The sequence below is a fragment of the Choloepus didactylus genome, chromosome 2 (assembly GCF_015220235.1).
Source record: "Choloepus didactylus isolate mChoDid1 chromosome 2, mChoDid1.pri, whole genome shotgun sequence".
Lineage (NCBI taxonomy): Eukaryota > Metazoa > Chordata > Mammalia > Pilosa > Megalonychidae > Choloepus > Choloepus didactylus.
In genome coordinates this window covers 92,846,192-92,870,834 of record NC_051308.1, presented here as the reverse complement: position 1 = coordinate 92,870,834, position 24,643 = coordinate 92,846,192, and the positions used below count along the sequence as shown (strand labels likewise).

General features: G+C 36.6%; 1 protein-coding gene across 10 annotated transcripts in view; it reads left to right on the top strand.

The window, feature by feature from the left end:
• Nucleotides 1–24,643, top strand: part of PRRC2C (proline rich coiled-coil 2C) — a 106,246-nt gene that overhangs the window by 23,805 nt on the left and 57,798 nt on the right. For 6 of the 10 annotated variants that reach the window (XM_037825356.1, XM_037825350.1, XM_037825357.1 and 3 more), the window contains exons 2-10: nucleotides 6,475–6,640; nucleotides 7,840–8,017; nucleotides 9,362–9,471; nucleotides 10,540–10,665; nucleotides 11,726–11,946; nucleotides 14,212–14,294; nucleotides 22,631–22,764; nucleotides 22,845–22,932; nucleotides 23,598–23,742. In XM_037825356.1, the coding sequence (XP_037681284.1) occupies nucleotides 6,529–6,640; nucleotides 7,840–8,017; nucleotides 9,362–9,471; nucleotides 10,540–10,665; nucleotides 11,726–11,946; nucleotides 14,212–14,294; nucleotides 22,631–22,764; nucleotides 22,845–22,932; nucleotides 23,598–23,742 (1,197 nt within the window). In that variant the 5' untranslated portion in view covers nucleotides 6,475–6,528. The remainder of the gene's footprint in view (nucleotides 1–6,474; nucleotides 6,641–7,839; nucleotides 8,018–9,361; nucleotides 9,472–10,539; nucleotides 10,666–11,725; nucleotides 11,947–14,211; nucleotides 14,295–22,630; nucleotides 22,765–22,844; nucleotides 22,933–23,597; nucleotides 23,743–24,643) is intronic. The other 4 variants (XM_037825354.1, XM_037825352.1, XM_037825358.1 and 1 more) reach the window with 2 other exon arrangements.

Sequence of the window (24,643 nt, the reverse complement as noted above, 5' to 3'; positions counted from 1 at the left end):
TTCTGTCTGTTTGTATTCAGTGTTTCCTCTAGCTTGTTGTATATATAGAACGCAGTTATAATTTTTTTTAAAAAAAAACAGCTTTTAACATCCTTGTCCACTAATCCTATCATTTTTCATTTGTGGGTTGATTTCAGGTGATTGATTTTTTTTCCTTTAATAGGGGTCATATTTTCCTGCATGGTAATTTTTTTTAATTCAGTTTTATTGAGATATATTCACATACCCTACAGTCATCCACAGTGTACAATCAGTTGTTCACAGTACCATCATATAGTTGTGCATTCATCTCCAAAGTCAATTTGTGAACATTTTCATTACTCCAAAAAAAATTAAAGTAAGAATAAAAGTACAAGTAAAGAACACCCAAAGCACCCCACGCCCCCATCCCCCCTATCATTCATTTAATTTTTGTTCCTATTTTTCTACTCATCTGTCCATACACTGGATAAAGGGAGTGTAAGCCATAAAATTTTCACAATCACGGTCACACCGTGTAAGCTATATAGTTATACAGTCGTCTTCAAGAATCAAGGCTATTGGGTTGCAGTTCAACAGTTTCAGGTATTTCCTTCTAGGTATTCCAATACACTATAAACTGATCTATATAATGCATAAGAATAACCTCCAGAATAATCTCGTGACTTTATTGGAAATCTCTTAGCCACTGAAACTTTATTTTGTTTCATTTTGCTTCCTCCTTTTGGTCAAGAAGACTTGCTTAATCCCATGATGGTGGGTCCAGGCTCATCCCCAGGAGTCATGTCCCACGTTGCCAGAGAGATTTACACCCCTGGGAGTCATATCCCACTTAGTGGGGGAGGGCAGTGAGTTTACCTGCCAAGAGGGCTTAGAGAGAGGCCACATCTGAGCAACAAAAAAAGTTCTCTGGTGGAGACTTTCAGGCACAATTATAAGTAGGCTTAGCCTCTCCTTTGCAGTAACAGGCTTCATAAGGGCCTTCTAAACTGGTAGTCCTCAATGATTGTGAGAATATCAATAATTCCCCAGGTGAGGAAAATTAATATTTCTGTATTTTTTCCCTAATCCCTCTTGTAGCCTCCACATGAGGTCCTGTCCCCATGCCATGACTTGAAAACTCTCAAGGCAGTAAGTTCAGACACCCATGGGGCTCACCTAGGTTGTTGCCCATCTCTCAGGGATCACTTCCTTTGGTTGCCTTAAACCCTTGTTATATGTGAATTTTGACCAGTTTTTGAGTTGTTTCAGGGAACGTGAATCTGGTCACTGTTACTTCATTTTGGCTGCAAGTGTAAGCCTTGATCTTTAATTTCTTGCAAAATTTCTGTGTGCCCAGGCGTCTGTGATTAAGCTTAGGTATCCAAACAGGAATTAAATTTTAAAAATTAAAAAGAAATGATACAAAGTGAACCTAAGTTTTGTTGGTGCTTTTCCTGAATTGTTTAGATTGTTTTGATATTTTGATTTAAAAGCAATCTTAATTTTGACCCAAGTCACTGGCTTTTCTCTCAAGTATATGTTGCATGAATGTTTAACCTAATTGAGTTTCAGGGTGTCTTCAAACCTTTCAGAAGGAAGACACCAAAAAGCAAGTAGGCTGAATTATGAATTAAACTTTGACTTTAAACTAAAAGTGCCCACACTTAACTGGCATACCATAATAATGGAATTGGCCTTTCTGATTTTTCCAGACATATTCTTTTTTTTTTTTTTTAATTCATTTTTATTGAGGTCTATTCACATACCATGTGCAGTCATACAGTGTACAGTCAGTTCACATTACCATCATATAGTTGTGTGCCTGTCACCAAAATAGATTTTTGAACATTTTCATTACCACACACACAAAAGTAAGAAGAATAAAAATTAAAGTGAAAAAAAAAAAAGCAATTAAAATGTAAAAGAACGCTGGGTGCCTTTTTTTTTTTGTCCCCATTTTTTACTCATCCATCCATACACTGGATCAAGCGGAGTGTGGTCCATATGGCTTTCCCAATCAAATTGTCACCCCTCGTAAGCTACATTTTTATACAGTTGTCTTCAAGATTCATGGGTTGTGGGTTGTAGTTTGATAGTTTCAAGTATTTACTGCTAGCTGTTCCAGTTCATTAGAACCTAAAAGGGGTGATCTATATTGTGCATAAGAGTGTCCACCAGAGTGACCTCTTGGCTCCTTTTGGTTTTTTTGTTTGTTTGTTTTTGTTTTTTTTAAATCTTCATTTTATTGAGATATATTCACATACCACACAGTCATACAAAACAAATCATACATTCGATTGTTCACAGTACCATTACATAGTTGTACCTTCATCAGCTAAACCAATCCCTGACACCTTCATTAGCACACACACAAAAATAACAAGAATAATAATTAAAGTAAAAAAGAACACTGGATGCCTTTGTCTGTCTGTTTGTTTGTTTGTCTGTCTGTCTGTTTTTCTACTCATCCATCCATAAACTAGACAAAGTGGAGTTTGGTCCTTATGGCTTTCCCAATCCCATTGTCACCCCTCATAAGCTACATTTTTATACAACTGTCTTCGAGATTCATGGGTTCTGGGTTGTAGTTTGATAGTTTCAGGTGTCTACCACCAGCTACCCCAATTCATTAGAACCTAAAAAGGGTTGTCTAAATTGTGCTTAAGAGTGCCCACCAGAGTGACCTCTCGGCTCCTTTTGGAATCTGTCTGCCACTGAAGCTTATTTCATTTCCTTTCTCACATCTTCCTTTTGGTCAAGAAGATGTTCTCCATCCCACAATGTCGGGTCTAGATTCCTCCCCGGAAGTCATAGTCCACGTTGCCAGGGAGATTCACTCCCCTGGGTGTCAGATCCCATGTAGCGGGGAGGGCAGTGGTTTTACCTGCCGAGTTGTCTTAGCTGGAGAGAGAGGGCCACATCTGAGCAATAAAGAGGCGTTTGGGAGGAGGCTCTTAGGCACAATTAAAGGCAGGCCTAGCCTCTCCTTTGCAGCAATAGTCTTGCCAAGGGCAAGTCCCGTGGTAGAGGGCTCAGCCCATCAAACCACCAGTCCCCTATTCCAAACTTATTCTTTAAGGCTACAAATACTGTGCCTTTAGAAATGCATTATTATTTTGTATCAGTAGGCCAGTAAGTCACAGTTTTTCCTTTCTTTTGATTGGATTTCTTTTGTTTGCATTTGCAAATGCAGTCATGTGTTTATGATGTAGCATTTTGATTTATTGTAGTAGGTACTGTGAAACCTAAAAACAGATTCATAAGCTTGTAAAACCATAAATTTCTATTCTGTTGCTCTGAGTAGCTGATTCTTTGCCCATCTGTCTGAAGGGTGTGTATAGATAATGGCTTATTAATAGTGGCAGTAGAAACTTTTTATAGAATTCTGAACCTTAAAAAGAACCAGTTCAAACATGAATTTTAGAACATATTTGCAGGAACTTTCACAGAACTTGTATTGTGGCTTTCAGAGATATTTGCTTGTCCTTTATTTGTATTTGGAAATTTGTTATATTTATACGAAAGTTTTTCATTGTTTTTGTTTTAGTTTCAAGTAGGGAAATTAAGATTCATTTTATGACTCTTTCCATGTTCTAGTGTTCTGTAATGGCTAATATTAAATCAAGAGATTCTATAACCTTGTAGTTTAGATGGTATAATGTTACATCTGTTTTCCTTGTGTAAGATATGGACAAGCTGAATCTACTGTCTTAATTTTTAGTTGTATACTTGTGAAATTGAATGCTTTACTGCATTTTCTTAATTGTACATTTCATTTTCTTAATTGTACTGTTTCTTTAGCGAATTGCTCATGGCCTTTTTGGGGTTTCTTCAAGTTTTTCTCTTTAATTTGTTGAATGCTTTCTGTAACACTTACATTTTGTCAAATATTGAGGTATTTCTTTCCATTGTGACTCAGTTTTGTTTTTTTAACTATAATTTTCCTTATGCTGGGCAGAATATTTGGTAGATTTGCTTCTGAAAGACTTAAAATGAAATAGATACATGTGTTCTAGGTAAAGTTGAAACTTCATTCAAAATAAGAAATGTAAAAATATAAATAGGCAGTGGGATATATTCATTAGGAATGCAGATTTCTGGGCTGGAGATTGAGATTCTTTTTTTGGTAGTTGAAGCCATACGAGTGGATGAGATTTCCTAGGGAAAAGAGTTTAAACTGAGAAGGAAAAGGGGGATAGGATGGGAAGCACAGAGAAAAAGATTGGCCTTGGATGGAATGAGAGGAAAGATACACTCCTTTTATTGTGGTGATTTTCAAACTGCATAATAGAATCATTTCGGGAGCTTTTTAAAAATAAGAATTGATACCCTCACTACCCCCTCCCACCCCCACCCCACCCCCCGCACACACACACCCCAACTGGTATATTTTTAAATCCCCTTGTGATTTTAATGTGCAGCCTTGGTTTAAAACAGCTGCTTTTCATATATATGCTTATATAATAATAGGTCTGAAACTTTTATGTGCATTAGAATCACCTGGAGGGCATATTAAAACACAGTACTAGGCCCCATCCCCAGAGTTTGACTCTGTAGGTCCTGGGTGGGGCCTGAGAATTTGCATGCTAACAAGTTTCCAGATCCTACTGAGAATCAACCACTGTAGGAATAGGTGGAGGAAGGAAAAGATGGGAGTAGATGTAACTGGGTTTGTATTTGTAGGCTTGCTCCTAGGAAGTGGAAGGGAGCTCCTTTCTTGTGATGTTGCTTTCTCTGTGATGTAGGCTTGTGAGGGTCTTCCACCAAGAGAGTTACCAGAGTGAATAGTGGTGGTGTTAGGAGAGATTTGATGTTGGAGGAGTCTTAGGGGTCTTTGGTATTAAATAACCATCATTAAAAGTAAGCTCACTTTTTCTTGATATGTCAGTTTTTCTTTGTCTTCTAAATAAAGATCTCTTTGGCTTTTAATATTGACATCTAGTGCATATTTAGTCTCTCTTTTGTCGCTGTAGATGAATATTCTTCCTTTATCTTTGTCCAAATTATTGGTGATAATGTATAAATATGAGATTCTGAGAGTTCATCTTTCACATCACCATCATTATGAACACCCTTGAGATATAATTGCAGACATTCTTCTGCATATTATAGCAAACTGCTTATTTTTTTGTGTTGGTTCTAGGTGAGTCCTTTTCACAATTAACTCAAGTAAGGTGGGTTGTGGTAAGTGTTTACATGGAGAGTTAAGTGGTTATCCACACTGCTATGTGGGAAGGGACGGCACAGTGTAGTGGACTGAACCAGAAGTTTTTATTTGAAATGCAGTCTCATTTGCCTGGTAACATTAGTTTCTTCATTTACTATCTACATCATAAGATTATTAGGCTGAAATGAGATAATAGATATAAAAACACTTGACAAATTTTATGGAGCTACAGGATGTTGAGTATGGCAGTTAATAGGCTTATAAAATCACTTCTCTTTATGTTATGCTGATTCTGCAATTGACAAATGTAAAACTTGAACAAATAAAATGAATTTTGTAGTGGTAAGGTATATATAGACTTTCCTTAACTTTGATTTTTTTTTTTTTTTGCATGATGTATCTATTCTGTACTTCCTTTAGCTCCTGTACTTCGGTTCTCAGTGCCTTTTAGTGCTGTGGATAGTTTTTACAGTGTAAGTTGTCACCTTCTGCCCTATTTCTCCCCTTACCCCTCGAAAATTCCTTAGATTGATACACCTTCGTATTAAATGAAGAGAAATAGTATGAGGCTTGTGTCTTTTCCTCTATTAACAGACTCTCTTTCTAGTTAGGGTGCATGTCCAAGATTAGAGTACACTAACCTCAAAGTTTAAAATTCTTATTATTTATGAATCAGTGTTTATTAAAATATGTATTTCTGATAACTTCTCATATGTACAGGGACTTTTTCTGACAGATGCACACAATTTCTTGAAAAGTTAATCCATAGTCATGAAATATGTAATTTTTTTAAAATACTCTGTTTATGAGGAAATATTCTACTTTTTATAGCATGCAGAGAAAATGGAATTTTTTTTTTGTTCTAAAGTGTTAATAGTGTTTTGTTGGTTACATACTGACTGAAACCACAAGCATGGAATTTGTTACCCTTGTATCATATTTGGATTCCATATGTGTAGGCTGGTGTTGCCAGTCATCTCAAGCCTATTGAATAATATTTGTTTATTAAGTAGACAGTCTCCACAGATTTGACTGTGTTTGAACTATTCATCTCAGCATGGATTGTCTTCAGTATAGTTAAGTGATTACAAACCATAAATTCAAGTATATTCTCCAATGCATAGTAGTTATATTATGATTAATTTTGTCATGCATTGGTTGACTTTGATAGCATTAAACTGGTCTATGAAATTATTGTTGATATGATTGTTGACAATTGATTTATTCATTTCCCAGCTTTTATTTTCAGGATTTCTGTGAACATTTGTATTTACTAAAACTCTGTTGTCACCTAATACATTCTAAAATCTTCCTTCTTATTTTCTTTTTTTATGTGCCTCTTAAAGACAGGTTTTAAGGGGAGTGGCAGGAGGTTTTGGACTCGATGAGTTTCCATCGAAATGTCGGAGAAGTCAGGCCAGAGCACAAAAGCAAAGGATGGGAAAAAGTATGCAACACTCAGTTTATTTAATACTTACAAGGGTAAATCATTAGAAACTCAGAAAACTACAGGTGAGTAAAATCAAGTGCACATATATTTTTTGTATTTCTCATGATTTTGTTTTGTTACAGTAAATGATACAACAAACTGCTGTTAGGATTTTATTTTTCCCTGTTCGTTGTCAGATAGCAGAAAATAAATAAAAATGTCTGGTGCTGTATGCACAATTATGTGATGATACTGTGAACCAGTGATTGTATACTTCAGATGGTTTCTATGCTGTGTGAGTGTATCTCAATAAACATGTGCATTTTAGAAAAAGAAATAGCTGCAAAGATATCAGAAATGATAAATTATAAAATATTAGTATGAGCAAATATACAGTGATAATTGAAATCATAGTTGAAACAAGTTTGGGACGGGGGGAGAAATTATGAAATGCCAAAATTGACACAAGAGGAATAAGAAAACTCAAATAGACCAGTATTTCTTGAAGACCTTGGATATAATGAAAAGCCTGCTTTCCAGGATAGTACCAGCCCAACATTGTCTCATCTGTGAACTTTAGCAAATGTTAAATGTGCACTCAAAAAGAAAAAAAAATTATATCTGAGAATTCCATTTTCTGGCATTTTTTTAAGTAATTCATTATCTGTTACCATTTTTTCTCTTGGTTTTCTTTTATGTAGCTTTGCCTACTCTAGTACCCCATTATTTTTTATTGCTTGCCCAATGCTGTAATTAAAAACTTCTAACATTTTTAAAAATGTGTGGTTATAACTGGGGACCTCAGTCAATGAGGTGGCTAGGCGTGAAGGTATATGATAGCAGGTATTTACTGTCACTTTTGTAGTGTAGTAGAGAAAGCCCTGTGTTTTTATATTTGGATATCTTGATCCCAGAGTATCCAGTGAAAATGAAAACTGGACCATATTTGATATATTAGCAGTATCCATTATGAACATAAAATATAATTATTCTCTAACATTCTACGTTTGAATTTGAAATAGATTCCCTGAAAAAATTTCAAACCCAGCACTTTCAATGTTTTCTTTTCTGTAGTGTATTGGGTTACATTATTAGAATTTTTGAAGTATATGTTCAGTAGTTTGATTATTTTGATATTTCTGTATTGGGTTACATTGCAAGTGTGTAACTTAGTTTAAATTTTCTTATTTTAAAATATTAGGAAATAATGGCTATATCATTTGAAGAATAAAATGGATAATACAATAGATGTTCTTAGAAAGTTGATGTTATTGATCTTTAGTTGCAGCTCGACATGGACTACAAAGTCTTGGAAAAGTTGGTATTTCACGGCGTATGCCTCCACCAGCTAACCTCCCAAGTCTCAAAGCAGAAAACAAAGGCAATGATCCTAATGTGAACATTGTACCTAAAGATGGCACAGGATGGGCATCAAAACAAGAACAACATGAAGAAGAAAAGTGAGTCAAAGAATTAAATCATTTCCTTTTTTCTTAGAGAACTTACATTTGAGTGCCTGCTATATACTAGGCATTGTACTGAGTGTATCACATATCTCATGTCCTTTAAAGTCTTTGATTATGTAGGCCGTTTTTGATTAGTTTCCCTAGGAGTGGGTTAAGTCGCAGTATTTCCATTTTTCAAGATGGAACAGATGACAGAATTGCTAATCACAATTTTTCTTGTATCATCACTTTTGTCAAGCTCCCTTGCCAGGTTCCCTCAGCCCCTCAAAAGCAGGCATTCTTTTTCTAATATGATTAAAAGTTGATTGCATTAAATAAGCTCCATGACAACAACGATTTTTAATCGCTACTGTATCTCTAGCACAGAAACTATGCCTGATGCATACTAGGTGCTTAAGTAATATTCGTTGAATGAATAAACACCAAGAAAGCTGGGACTTAATAATGTCCCTCTTAATCATCATTTATTCAACAAATATTTATTTGAATATCTTTTATGTGTCAAGCTGTGCTCTTAGTTAATTGAATGATCAAGTTACATAGTGATACTTTTTAAAAATAAGTTTAGCCATTGGATATTTAACGTTTTCAAATTTCTCTATTCCTTCTTGGGGAACATTACGTAATAAATTTGATTACTTGTGTAAAACTTCTTGTTAAAGACTTATCGTTCTCTACTTGTTTGTTTTGTAGAACTGTTTTATAATATCAATTCAGTTATAGATGTGAATGTACCAGAAATATATTGCATTTCTTAAGTCTGTTAACTGCATTTTCATTTTTAAGCATTACCTTATTACCTGGATTGAATAAAACTATGGGCCCTTTTAAAATACATTTTACTCATGGAAGGAAACGGGCGGGTTGCAGTTACCTCTTTGAATAGCAGTAATAAATACAGTGGTGACCTTTTGACTGCTAAATGGAGAGCTTGCTTAGACTTATTAGCCCATGGCTAGTTCCACCAATCTAGACTGTATATATGCATACACGGTTATTTCTAATTATTAATGTTCACTTGTTTAAAACTGTTTTCTGGTACCTGTGTTCAGAAGAGTGTTTTTGGTTTTGTTTTGTTTTAATCAAATGGGAAAAAGCAAAGTTGTCTTTTCTTTGGCGGTTATCATTCAAAGATAAGAGATGAAAGGAGCCTAAAGTAGCCATAATTCATTTAAAAGAATGTAACAGAAGAAAAGCATTTTTGGAAGATGCATTTATGAGTAATATGTAGCCAAATAATTTTTTACACAAATTTACCTTAAGTGTAATTTTTTTTAATTTTATTTAAATGTTTAATATCTAAAATAATGGATTCTTTTTTTTTTTTTTTTCTTTAAGAACACCAGAAGTGCCACCAGCACAGCCAAAACCTGGGGTTGCAGCTTCCCCAGAAGTAGCACCTGCTCCCAAATCATGGGCCAGTAACAAGCAAGGTGGGCAAGGTGATGGTAAGTGGACATTAGGTGGGGAAACTGGTTAGGCTTGCATAGTTACTGAACAGTCATGTAGGAGATAAGGGGTGGATCTGTCATATTTTGAGGACACACTCAGGCTCTAAAAGAGACTCCTGTCTCTTTTTTTTCTCTTAGGCTAGTTAAATTTTTGTGTCAAGGCCCATATATGAGGCACTTATAAGGATTAATAAAAGTCTTTACATTTTTCATACTGAAACCCTCTGACTCTACATGTTCAGACAAAGCCTATACCTTCAGCTCTTTGAGAAATTAAGTACCCAAACATTGCATTTATTGTTAGAGAGCATATTCATCCTTTCTTATTTCAGACATGCTGCCCATGATTTCCTGGGTGGAGAAAAGCTAGAGAATAGCCATAAAGCAGAGTGGTTGTAATTTGTTTCTCTTCCCTCCCCCAAGGAATGATGGAATCTCTGACAAAATTTAATTTTCTCACTTGGCAAAGTATGTACCGTCAATAAAACATTCTGTGGAAGAAGTGCTCTGGGCCCTCAAGCTAATAAGATTAGCCCTTTGGATTTATAGAACTATAAAAATAGATAGGCAGATACATAGATAGGTCTTTGGGTGAATAGTGAGGTATAATCAGTATCTCAGGAAAATGAAAGGAAAGATTCATGAATACATTGTAGCCTCAACTTGATACTTGCAGTGTTTAACCACAAGTTCTATATTGACAAAATGACTTGAGCTGATTCTTAAGAGTTATTAGTAAAGGATTTTGATGTTTTTTTGAAAATATAAAAGAATCATAATAAAAGAGATATAGAAGTGAAACTCTCCCCACTTACCTGTTCATCTTAAATGAGTTCTCTGCAACAGTATCTGACAGACTCCTTTCTTGGATTTTTATCTCCTTGTGTTTGTTCATTAACTTTCAGAGATTCTAGATGCATTAAGAAGCTTTATAGATATGAATAGTCATCATTGAAGAGTGGAATATTATAAGAAAAAGGCAGTGAATGCTATTATGGAAGGGTTATTTGAATTATCTTCAGTATTATAGTTGCATTTAATATGTTTTTTAAAAAAAATCTATAGGAATCCAGGTGAATAGCCATTTTCAGCAAGAATTTCCCAGCCTGCAGGCAGCTGGAGATCAGGAAAAAAAAGAAAAAGAAGCAAATGATGACAACTATGGACCTGGACCCAGTTTACGCCCGCCAAGTAAGAATTTTTTTTACTATTTTTATCCTTGTAATGTGATTGATGAGTTTATATAAAAATAAATATTAGCTCTACTATTTTATCGTTCAGTTGCATTTTCACTAGAGGTATTATTTATCTGTTACTGCATACCAAATTTGGTGGCTTAATAAAAACCAAACTGAACTGAAGATTTTACACAGTATGTGAGGGTCAGAAATCCAGGAGTGGCTTAGCTGGAGGTTCTGACTCGGGGACTCTCACAAGCCCAAGATGGACTTGGCTGGGGCTGGAGACTGCAGTTCCAAGCTCATTCACTTATAGGCCTCTCAGTAGGACTGCTCACAACATGATTTACTCAAACTAAGTGACGGGAGAGAGACAAAGACACATCTCCACCCAAGACGGAAGCCTGCAGTTTTATTACTTAATCTTGGAAGATATTTGCCATCACTTCTGCGGTATTCTACAGGTTGAACAGACCAATTTTAGTACACTGGGAGGGGACTACACAGTGTGTGAATACCAGGAGGTAGAAATTGCTGGAGGCTATCATGAAGGCTAGCCTGCCACACTGGGTTTCCTTACAAAACCACTTACCTCTTTTATTTGATTAAGTAATATAATTACTAAATCTTCTCACCTGAGTACACATAACTAGCAATAGTAGGCTGAAAAGTAGACTGAAAAAAGCATTGCCATCAGCCCTTCTGGGTTGAAGAACTCAACCTTCAAGAAATCTTAGGTATTATACCTGAAACATGACCATCTGACATACGAGTACAGTGGTTATAATCTTTATATCAAATATTGGTAAAGCTTAATAGAGAAGTTGTAATATTTTCTTCCCCCACCCCAGTATTTGCCTGTATGTGGTGGCATCCTCAGGTACATGCTGTCTGCTTTGGGGACCACTGCTCTCGACTCCCTAAACACCTTGAAAAGCATTAGAAAGCAGTAGGGCCTAGGAATAGACTTTGTCCCTTCACAGTGCTTGCTTGCTTAAATTTTCTTGAAATGTGCCTAATTTGGTTTCACTCTGTTCCATTTTCTTATTTTTTCTCCTCTCTCCTCATACCAGATGTTGCTTGTTGGAGAGATGGTGGTAAGTCTGCTGGCTCACCTCCATCTGATCAAGATGAAAAGCTCCCTGGCCAGGATGACAACACAGCTGGAACATCAGAACAAAATGATATCCTCAAAGTGGTGGAAAAGAGGATAGCTTGTGGTCCACCACAGGCTAAACTGAATGGACAGCAACCTGCTCTCGCTTCCCAATATAGAGCTATGATGCCTCCTTATGTGAGTATTGTTAAATAAGCTGGCTAGTTAAGATATTCTTAATCTGACGTCCAAGGAGAGAATTGGAATGGGTTTTAGGTCTTTATTTTCACTAATATCCAACTGAAATTTTTATGAGTGTCAGAAGCAAATCACAGGAGTATCACCAGCACCTGTGACTTTATCATTAGTAGGAATTTTTATGACATGTTACATTGTAGATATCACAAAATACTGTTTATTCTCAGTGTTATTTTAAAATTGTTAGTTTAACTACTCTCCATCATCTTAGATTACTAAAGCATATATCAAAAGATACCATTTCATCTGTAAATATTTTAGGATGTATCTCAAAATATCAAATCAGCATTCTAGTTTCTCTGATTGTTTCCTGATTAGAATCACATAATGTTCATTCACCGAGATGGCTTATTTCTCCAAAAAATCTTATCTATTCTATGGGGTACTTCTGCTCATCTCTTTTTTTTTTTTTGAGTTTATTTGTTACAGTTTATTGTCCTGTGGAGTTTCTCATAGTCTGAATTTTGCTGATTCAGTCTTTTCATTTAATATGTGATTCTGACCTCTATATTTCCTGTAAATTACTATTTTAATTCAGTGCCCACGTTCATTTGCTTTCAGCCTACTGTGAAGTTATATGGCAAGGGTAAACAAATTTATATTTTTCAGAAGACTGTTAATCATATAGACAAGAAACATCTAGATCATATATTTATTTATCTTGTTTGTGGTTTAAATCCTGTTTTTGATTTCTAAATATCATATTTTCTTTTTCTTGTATTATCACTTTTTTAACTATTCTAAGGTAGGAATGAAATAAATGTTTAAATACGAGTACTTGTTTTAAAAAATCAGCCTTATACTAATCTGGCCTTGAAAAATACTTTATATCCCAAATCACCTTAGTGATTTTCAAATTGTGCTTAAATAGACCCCTGAACTTCCATGTATAGGGGTGGGACAGGACAGGGAACATAACAGGGAAGGTCAAATGGGCTTTGTTCCCAATTTCCTGAATGAGTTTATTTGAATAAAGTATTCCACTACTTTAAAAAAAAAGTTTAAAACCAGTGCTATATATTGAGAATTTAAAGTTTGTTTCTATAATTAATTTTGTTGCAAATTCCTAAATTTTAAGCATTTATTAAGACCATATGAAATTAACCTTTTATGTTTGAATGATGAGCAGAAGAATAATTCAACACAACTTTACTAAAGAACATTTGCCTCCAAGAGCGTGTTGCTGATGTTGGTACAGAACTTTGATGCATCTGGAGATTCTCTAGGATAATTCCCCCAAACAGAAAGCTTCCCCAATTGAGTTTCAGCTGCTGCTTAACTTAATTAACTTAGCTCTAACCCTACTTGGGAGAAATTTCTAATGTAGAAAGCATGATCATCTAAATATAGCCTTTCAAGTTTAAGGTAACTGCCTCATCTAACACAGAGTTATTTTTTTTTTTTAGAAAAACTAATCTCTTCTATTTCAGGATACAAATTATATATTGAAGGTAATACTATTTCATATTATTTACATAATTGGCCTGTACATCAAGCAAATAATAATAGAAGATAAAGCACCCCTTGACCCTTGTTTCTTTCCAAATCCCTTGGTGTTATTATTTATCTTCATAATCTATTTTATTTCTTTTTCTAAGTTTAGCTTCTCAAAGTCAAGGGAACTGTTTGGGCCTCGGTATATAATTATCTGTATAGTAATTTGATTCAGAATCCATGTAGGCCCTGCCCCTAGAAGAACTCCAAGTAGCTCCCTATGCACCTCCCACCCCTCCCTTTTTGAGTTATGGACTGTCCCTTACTTTGATTTGAACTGAATTCCTCTTTTTCAACAAATCTGTTCCCTCTTAGTACACTCCTACTTCAGCGTGGAGTCACATTATTTGCCTTTCAAGTATTCTAACTTGATAAAGGCTTTGCATTTTTCTGGAAGGGGTATGCACTTTCTTTTTAGTTTAAGTTTTCATGTCAATACACAATGAGTTTTAGGTAATGTTCTTAATGGGATAGCATGTTCTTCATATGACATCCCTTAGTTATTACCTGTATTTTTAAAAACTTGGTGGAGGCAATAATCTTGTAATTGGCTTGTTACTGAGGGTGAATGCTGATCCAAACCAGCAAATAGAATTAATTATTAATAATACCATTTGTTTTAATAACTTCAGACTTGAGTCAGTTTGGTTGTTCATTATTTTGTATCTGGGTTCCTAAATTTATCAAAAAAATTTTGTCCCCTTTATTCAGATGTTTCAACAGTATCCTAGAATGGCATATCCTCCTCTGCATGGTCCCATGAGGTTCCCACCTTCTCTATCTGAAACAAACAAGTAAGACTATTAAAATATTTTGTTCTTATGACTTTAAAGTGACATAAAATTCTGAAAACTGTTATCATGGTCCTGTAATTCTTTGAGACTTGTTTCTCCCTTTCTCCTTCCATGATGATGAGTCCCTAATCTTTTTTTTTCTGCCTTATGGTTTATCTTAAGATTATGTATTTGGAGTTTGGTTTTGATCACATTGTTATTCTTTAATCATATCTTAAAGTTTTGTTTTTTTGTTTTGTTTTTTTTTAATCATCATTTTATTGAGATATATTCACATACCACGCAGTCATACAAAACAAATTGTACTTTCGATTGTTTACAGTACCATTACATAGTTGTACATTCATCACCTAAATCAATCCCTGACACCTTCATTAGCACACACACAAAAATAACAAGAATAATAATTAGAGTGAAAAAGAGCAATTGAAGTAAAAAAGAACACTAGGTACCTTTGTCTGTTTGTTTGCTTCCCCTACTTTTCTACACATCGATCCATAAACTAGACAAAGTGGAGTTTGGTCCTTATGGCATTCCCAATCCCACTGTCACCCCTCATAAGCTACATTTTTATACATCTGTCTTCGAGATTCATGGGTTCTGGGTTGTAGTTTAATAGTTTCAGGTATCCACCACCAGCTACCCCAATTCTTTAGAACCTAAAAAAGGTTGTCTAAAGTGTGCGTAAGAGTGCCCACCAGAGTGATCTCTCGGCTCGTTTTGGAATCTCTCTGCCACTGAAGCTTATTTCATTTCCTTTCACATCCCCCTTTTGGTCAAGAAGATGTTCTCCATCCCACGATGCCGGGTCTACATTCCTCCCCGGGAGTCATATTCCACGTTGCCAGGGAGATTCACTTCCCTGGGTGTCTGATCCCACGTAGGGGGGAGGGCAGTGATTTCACTTTTCAAGTTGGCTTAGCCAGAGAGAGAGGGCCACATCTGAGCAACAAAGAGGCATTCAGGAGGAGACTCTTAGGCACAAATACAGGGAGGCCTAGCCTCTCCTTTGCAGCAACCGTCTTCCCAAGGGTAAAACTTATGGTAGAGGGCTCAACCCATCAAACCACCAGTCCCCTATGTCTGTGGTCATGTTAGCAACCATGGAGGTGGGGTAGGCGAATACCCCTGCATTCTCCACAGGCTCCTCAAGGGGGCACTACATCGTTTTTTTTTTTTTTTTTTTTTTTTCCTTGTTTGTCTTTTTTCTTTTTTTTTTTTTTTTAATTTTCCCTTCTTTTTTCAAATCAACTGTATGAAAAAAAAAGTTAAAAAGAAAACAAACATACAATAAAAGAATATTTCAAAGAGACCATAGCAAGGGAGTAAGAAAAAGACAACTAACCTAAGATAACTGCTTAACTTCCAACATGTTCCTACTTTACCCCAAGAAAGTTACATACTATAGCAACATTTCAGTGAACTTGTTCCTACTACATCCATCAGAAATTAACAGACCATAGTCATTTCTGGGCATCCCCAGAACGTTAAATAGCTTATCTGTTCTTCTTGGATTATTGTTCCCCCTTCCTTAATTGCTCTCTACTGCTAGTTCCCCTACATTCTACATTATAAACCATTTGTTTTACATTTTTCAAAGTTCACATTAGTGGTAGCATATAATATTTCTCTTTTTGTGCCTGGCTTATTTCGCTCAGCATTATGTCTTCAAGGTTCATCCATGTTGTCATATGTTTCACCAGATCATTCCTTCTTACTGCCGCGTAGTATTCCATCGTGTGTATATACCACATTTTATTTATCCACTCATCTGTTGATGGACATTTGGGTTGTTTCCATCTCTTGGCAATTGTGAATAATGCTGCTATGAACATTGGCGTGCAGATATCTGTTCGTGTCACTGCTTTCCGATCTTCCGGGTATATCCCGAGAAGTGCAATCGCTGGATCGAATGGTAGCTCTATCTCTAGTTTTCTAAGGAACTGCCAGACTGACTTCCAGAGTGGCTGAACCATTATACAGTCCCACCAACAATGAATAAGAGTTCCAATTTCTCCACATCCCCTCCAGCATTTGTAGTTTCCTGTTTGTTTAATGGCAGCCATTCTAACCGGTGTTAGATGGTATCTCATTGTGGTCTTAATTTGCATCTCTCTAATAGCTAGTGAAGCTGAACATTTTTTCATGTGTTTCTTGGCCATTTGTATTTCCTCTTCAGAGAACTGTCTTTTCATATCTTTTGCCCATTTTATAATTGGGCTGTCTGTACTATTGTCATTGAGTTGTAGGATTTCTTTGTATATGCAAGATATCAGTCTTTTGTCAGATACATGGTTTCCAAAAATTTTTTCCCATTGAGTTGGCTGCCTCTTTACCTTTCTGAGAAATTCCTTTGAGGTGCAGAAACTTCTAAGCTTGAGGAGTTCCCATTTATCTATTTTCTCTTTTGTTGCTTCTGCTTTGGGTGTAAAGTCTAGGAAGTGGCCTCCTAATACAAGGTCTTGAAGATGTTTTCCTACATTATCTTCTAGGAGTTTAATGGTACTTTCTTTTATATTGAGATCTTTGGTCCATTTTGAGTTAATTTTTGTGTAGGGGGTGAGGTAGGGGTCCTCTTTCATTCTTTTGGATATGGATATCCAACTCTCCCAGCCCCATTTGTTGAAAAGACCATTATGGCTCAGTTCGGTGACTTTGGGGGCCTTATCAAAGATCAGTCGGCCATAGATCTGAGGGTCTATCTCTGAATTCTCAATTCGATTCCATTGATCTATATGTCTATCTTTGTGCCAGTACCATGCTGTTTTGGCAACTGTGGCTTTATAATAAGCTTCAAAGTCAGGGAGTGTAAGTCCTCCCACTTCGTTTTTCTTTTTTAGAGTGTCTTTGGCAATTCGAGGCATCTTCCCTTTCCAAATAAATTTGATAACTAGCTTTTCCAAGTCTGCAAAGTAGGTTGTTGGAATTTTGATTGGGATTGCATTGAATCTGTAGATGAGTTTGGGTAGAATTGACATCTTAATGACATTTAGCCTTCCTATCCATGAACATGGAATATTTTTCCATCTTTTAAGGTCCCCTTCTATTTCTTTTAGTAGAGTTATGTAGTTTTCTTTGTATAGGTCTTTTACATCTTTGGTTAAGTTTATTCCTAGGTACTTGATTTTTTTAGTTGCTATTGAAAATGGTATCTTTTTCTTGAGTGTCTCTTCAGTTTGTTCATTTCTAGCATATAGAAACATTACTGACTTATGTGCATTAATCTTGTATCCCGCTACTTTGCTAAATTTGTTTATTAGTTCTAGTAGGTGTATCGTTGATTTCTCAGGGTTTTCTAGATATAAGATCATATCATCTGCAAACAATGACAGTTTTACTTCTTCTTTTCCAATTTGGATGCCTTTTATTTCTTTGTCTTGCCGGATTGCCCTGGCTAGCACTTCCAGCACAATGTTGAATAACAGTGGTGACAGCGGGCATCCTTGTCTTGTTCCTGATCTTAGAGGGAAGGCTTTCAGTCTCTCACCATTGAGTACTATGCTGGCTGTGGGTTTTTCATATATGCTCTTTATCATGTTGAGGAAGTTTCCTTCAATTCCTACCTTTTGAAGTGTTTTTATCAAAAACGGATGTTGGATTTTGTCAAATGCTTTTTCAGCATCTATTGAGATGATCAATTGATTTTTCCCTTTCGAGTTTTTAATGTGTTGTAATACACTGATTGTTTTTCTTATGTTGAACCATCCTTGCATGCCTGGAATGAACCCCACTTGGTCATGGTGTATGATTTTTTTAATGTGTCTTTGGATTCGATTTGCAAGTATTTTGTTGAGGATTTTTGCATCTATATTCATTAGGGAGATTGGCCGGTAGTTTTCCTTTTTTGTAGCATCTTTGCCTGGTTTTGGTATTAGATTGATGTTAGCTTCATAAAATGAGTTAGGTAGTGTTCCATTTTTTTCAATGTTTTGAAAGAGTTTGAGTAAGATTGGTGTCAGTTCTTTCTGGAAAGTTTGGTAGAATTCCCCTGTGAAGCCATCTGGCCCTGGGCATTTATTTGTGGGAAGATTTTTGATGACTGATTGGATCTCTTTGCTTGTGATGGGTTGGTTGAGGTCTTCTATTTCTTCTCTGGTCAGTCTAGGTTGTTCATATGTTTCCAGGAAATTGTCCATTTCTTCTACATTCTCCAGTTTGTTGCCATACAGTTGTTCATAATATCCTCTTATAATTTTTTTAATTTCTTCAGGATCTGCAGTTATGTCACCTTTTTCATTCATTATTTTGTTTATATGGGTCTTCTCTCTTTTTGATTTTGTCAGTCTAGCTAGGGGCTTGTCAATCTTGTTGATCTTCTCAAAGAACCAACTTTTGGTGATATTTATCCTTTCTATTGTTTTTTTGTTCTCTATGTCATTTATTTCTGCTTTAATCCTTGTTATTTCTTTTCTTGTACTTGGTTTAGGATTGGTTTGCTGTTCATTTTCTAGCTTCTTCAGTTGATCCATTAGTTCTTTGATTTTGGCTCTTTCTTCCTTTTTAATATATGCGTTTAGTGCTATAAATTTCCCCCTTAGCACTGCTTTTGCTGCATCCCATAGGTTTTGGTATGTTGTGTTCTCATTTTCATTCGTCTCTATATATTTAGCAATTTCTCTTGCTATTTCTTCTTTAACCCACTGATTGTTTAGGAGTGTGTTGTTTAACCTCCAGGTATTTGTGAATTTTCTAAGTCTCTGATGGTTATTGACTTCTAATTGTATTCCATTGTGGTCAGAGAATGTGCTTTGAATAATTTCAATCTTTTTAAATTTATTGAGGCTTGTTTTATGTCCCAGCATATGATCTATTCTGGAGAAAGTTCCGTGAGCACTAGAAAAGTATGTGTATCCTGTTGATTTGGGATGTAATGTCCTGTAGATGTCTGTTAAATCTAATTCATTTATCAGATTGTTTAGGTTTTCAATTTCCTTATTGGTCTTCTGTCTGGTTGATCTATCTATAGGAGAGAGTGATGTGTTGAAGTCTCCCACAATTATTGTGGAAACATCAATTGCTTCCTTTAGTTTTGCCAATGTTTCTCTCATGTATTTTGTGGCACCTTGATTGGGTGCATAGACATTTACGATTGTTATTTCTTCTTGCTGAATTGCCCCTTTTATTAGTATGTAGTGGCCTTCTTTGTCTCTCAAAACATCCCTGCATTTGAAGTCTATTTTATCTGAGATTAATATTGCTACACCTGCTTTCTTTTGGCTGTAGCTTGCATGAAATATTTTTTTCCATCCTTTCACTTTCAGTTTCTTTGTGTCCCTGTGTCTAAGATGAGTCTCTTGTATGCAACATATTGATGGTTCATTTTTTTGATCCATTCTGCGAATCTATATCTTTTAATTGGGGAGTTTAATCCATTTACATTCAACGTTAAAACCATGAAGGCATTTCTTGAATCGGCCATCTTATCCTTTGGATTATGTTTGCCATATTTTTCCCTCTCTCTATTAATATCCTTTATTGTACCCATACCGAATCTCTTTAGTACTGAACCTTTCTCCAAGTCTCTCTGTCCTGTCTTTGTTTCTCTGTCTGTAGGGCTCCCTTTAGTATCTCCAGTAGGGCAGGTCTCTTGTTAGCAAATTCTCTCAGCATTTCTTTGTCTGTGAAAAATTTAAGCTCTCCCTCAAATTTGAAGGAGAGCTTTGCTGGATAAAGTATTCTTGGCTGGAAATTCCTCTCACTCAGAATTTTAAATATATCGTGCCACTGCCTTCTCGCCTCCATGGTGGCTGCTGAGTAGTCACTACTTAGTCTTATGCTGTTTCCTTTGTATGTGGTGAATTGCTTTTCTCTTGCTGCTTTCAGAACTTGCTCCTTCTCTTCTATGTTTGACAGTGTGATCAGTATATGTCTCGGAGTGGGTTTTTTTGGATTTATTCTATTTGGAGTTCGCTGAGCATTTATGATTTGTGTATTTATGTTGTTTAGAAGATTTGGGAAGTTTTCCCCAACAATTTCTTTGAATACTCTTCCTAGACCTTTGCCCTTTTCTTCCCCTTCTGGGACACCAATGAGTCTTATATTCGGGCGTTTCATATTATCTATCATATCCCTGAGGTCCATTTCGAGTTTTTCAATTTTTTTCCCCATTCTTTCTTTTATGCTTTCATTTTCCATTCTGTCATCTTCCAGGTCACTGATTCGTTGTTCAGCTTCCTCTAGTCTTGTACTATGAGTGTCCAGAATCTTTTTAATTTGGTCAACAGTTTCTTTAATTTCCATAAGATCATCCATTTTTTTATTTAGTCTTGCAATGTCTTCTTTATGCTCTTCTAGGGTCTTCTTGATTTCCTTCATATCCCGTACTAGGGTCTCATTGTTCATCTTTAGTTCTTTGAGTAGCTGCTCTAGGTGTGTCTCTTCTGGTCTTTTGATTTGGGTGCTTGGGCTTGGGTTATCCATATCGTCTGGTTTTTTCATATGCTTTATAATTTTCTGTTGTTTTTGGCCTCGTGGCATTTGCTGACCTTGATAGGGTTCTTTTAGGGTTTGTAGACCAATTGAAGTCCTTATCTCTAATTTATCAGATCTACAGCTTCGTGGAGTACACTTTCTCTAACTAACCAGCAGGTGGCGTCCACTAGCCACCTGTTCTCCACAAGCCAGATCTCCCCTGCTTAGCCTTTTTGGTGAGTGGGGGAGTGAGTCTTGTGGGGCCCAATTGGTGTCCCAAGCTTGCGTGTGTAGTTGGTGTTGCCTGCCCTGTATGTGGGGCGTGTTTCTGGGCAGTCGGGGAGGGGGGGGTGGCCCTAACAATCAAATCTCCCTGATGATCCTAGAGTTTTAAAGCTACTGCAATAGTCTAATCCTTCAGTTCAGTCCTGCCACAGTTTGTCTCTGCCACTGACCCACAAGTCTTTGGTATTGGCGTATGGCTCCTGAGACTTGCAAGTGGGCCCCTCTTCCAGGCTGTGCACCCCGGGTCCTCTGTTGAGGGATGACTGTGCTATGTCGCAGGTGAGTGCCGTCCCCCCAGGGCAGTTCTGGGCTGCTGGGCTGTGTTGGGAGGCTCCCAGTCTGCTCAAATGATGGCTGAATGGGGCTCTGTTAATTCACACTGCTCCCCCTTCCCAGCTCTGGGACATTCAGCTGAGGTTGCAGGGAAGGCTAATGTCCACGCCCAGTTTTGTGGTGTGTGCCTGTTATTTGAAGCACTTCCGTCACACTGGGTTGTCTGGGGCAGCTCTGGGCTATGGGGCTGGCGATGGGCAGGAGTGTTTCCTGTCCACCAGGATGGTGGCTGTGAGCGGACACCCCCCTTTTCTTGGGAAGTTGTGTTGTTTAGTGAATTTTCTCAGCCACTGGATTATTGCCTTTTGTCTCAGAGCTCTCTTAGTTCTGCTCTTGACTTGACGTGCCCAAATTTCAATTCTTTGAAGCTTTCTGTATTGAGCTTCTTAGAGTAATTGTTTTAGAAAAAGCAAAAAGGATTTAAAAAAAAAAAAAAAAAACGGCCCTCCTCAGAGATCTAATGGGTTATTGAAATGCTAATAGACAAAGCAACCAGGGCCATTAAGGAAAAGTGCCCAGGGCAGAGAGATCAGCCTTGCTTCGGGATTTGCATATGCGCCTCAAGGCCTGATCTCCGCCCTTCCCCTTTCTGTGTTCACCAGAACTCCAAAAATCCTCTGCTTTTATTTTGGAGCTTTTCGTGTTGTTTTTTTTCTATGCCTGTCTCCTCTCTGCTGGGCTGGCTGCTCTCAGAGTCTCTGGTGTCTGGCCTCAGTCTATCTATGGTTGGAGTTTGAATCAGTAGAATGAGTTTCCGGTAAGAGCAGCCACTGCAATTCTCCCTTCTCCTTCCTGGAGCTGACAGCCCCTCCTCCCCCGGGACTGAGCCTGGCAGGGAGGGGCGCGGGTCCCCTGGCCGCAAAAACTTACAGATTTCGCTGATCTCAGCAGTTCCACGTTTTCATGAGTGTTGTATGAAGTATGCCCAAAGACAGATTGCTCTGTGGTGTCCAGTCCACGCAGTTCCTGGCTTTTTACCTACTTTCCTGGAGGAGTAACTAAAACATACAGCTCACCAGTCTGCCATCTTGCCCCGCCTCCTAAAGTTTTGTTTTAAATCATTGAGAATTAAAAAGTCCTGCCAGCTATTAAATAATGTGTAAGAATTGTATTATGTATTGACCTATGTTTATGTATAAATATTATAATTTCTCTGTTAAATCAAATTCAAAATTTTTTATATCTTGGTATAGAAAGACACTAATGTTGAATTGAAATGATCATAGTTCCAATTTTCTAATATTCTCTTAATTTAGAAATTATTAAAATTTTGTTATCTTTTCTCCCCATAATCTCCTGTCCATTAGAGGCCCTCGAGGAAGAGGCCCACCTCCTTCATGGGCTTCTGAGCCTGAACGCCCCTCCATCCTTAGTGCATCAGAACTGAAGGAGCTTGATAAATTTGATAACTTAGATGCTGAAGCTGATGAAGGGTGGGCAGGTAAGAGGTAAAATTAATTAAGTGCTTTTAGTTGTTACATACTCTAGGCATTCATTCTAAGGTTTTCCTTAATTATATAGGTGCTCAGATGGAAGTGGATTATACAGAACAACTAAATTTCAGTGATGATGATGAACAAGGAAGTAGTAGTCCTAAAGAGAATACCAGGTAAGTAGTGCTAGCTCTTACTAGTAACAGTATGAATTTGTATATACATCAGCCGTATATACAAAAATCCTTCATTAATAGACATTTGTTCCTTATCTATAGATCTACATTCTTCTCCCAAGGAGCTTTACTAAGTAGGAAGAAGATTAATGAGCCAAATTAAAATAATATAATAATGAAAGAATTGAAGTTTGATGTGTCTCAAGAAAGTACATGTTAAACAAAGAATATTTTAGATGCTCAGCATATGGTTGGAGATATTTTCAAATGCCTTAGTTTGATTTCTTTTTCATGTAAGTTAGAGTGCAGTTATATGATAGCTCTAATATCACCCAGTTGCACTCAGATGAGATTTCTTGGGTGGAAGGGATAGAAAAAGTGGGATATATTTCTTTACCGGGATGTGTGTCAACTGTGAATGTCTAGGTTTGACTACTGCTGTGATGGGTTTTATGCCTTCTGATGATAATTTGGACAAGTTCAGTTACCAACACATTACAGTTTGGTAGTATATGTTTACTGAGTAAATGTATCAGCAACACTAGATCACAAAAGTATCTCATTTCTTGATACATTTTTTTCTTCTCAAACCATATGGAAATAAATATATTTTATGGTATTGTCCTCTTTGCTTTTTTATTTCCACTGGTTTTTTGTTTCTTCAGTGAGGATCAAGTTTCAAAAGCCTCTGAAAACTCTGAAAACCGAAAAGAAGCAGATGAAGTTTGCAGCACTAAATCATCTTCTCAGATACCTGCCCAGCCATCAGTAGTAAAAGGTCCTTATGGGAAAGGACCTCCATTTAATCAGGTTTGTTGGTCTCGTGGAAATCCTTGATCCTTGTCATTGCAGATATTATGGGTGAATTATCTTGAAATCATTGAGTTGGAAAGGGACTTAGAAAAAGGGAACTATATATTTATTTTTTAATGTCTGTGGAACTGAACCATAATTTTTGAGGCAGTTTTAATTTTTATTTCTTGTAGCAACTTAGTCATATCAAAACAGAAGTATAAAATTATTTTTTCCAAACTAACATTTCTATGAGACGCTTTATGGTTTACAGATTGCTTTATAAATCCTGATTAGTCTTTGTGAGTGAAATTTTATCATGTGTAAGAGCTTCACATAGGAATAGGGAAATCTAAGAAAATTCGTTTTGAAGAATGTTGCAAAAGTAGGAACATATGAGAGTGACATATATTTGATCCCACTTTTTAGATGGTAAAGGGTAGCAAGCGCTGCATTGCAAACTGGGAATGAGAAAGGGCTTCCCACAAGAGTCCACTTACTCTTGGTAAGGAGTCACAGTGTATTTATTGAATTCATACAAAAGAGAGCTAAAAGAACCTGTCTCTTCAGGGAGCTAAAAGAGGTAGCTAACTGTCTCCATGAAAGGAAAAAGTCCAGTAAGTACCAATTTTACAATATATTGTGTTAAGTGATGTGATAGAGGTTAAGCACATAGTGAGATTTTAGAGAATTCACTCAATTCCTGGAGCAGGAATTAGTCGTAAACAAAAGGAAGAAAGCTATTCCAAAGAGTAGGCACATTGCAGAGCAGAGAAATAGGAGAAAGCATGGCCCATTCAAGAAATGCTAAGTAGTTTGATATGGGAGAGTAGTAAGAGAACCATGTAAGAACCAGTTAAGTCTTGTATGCTGTAAAAGGGAGTTTGGGTTTTATTCTTAAAGCATTGGTGTGCTGTTG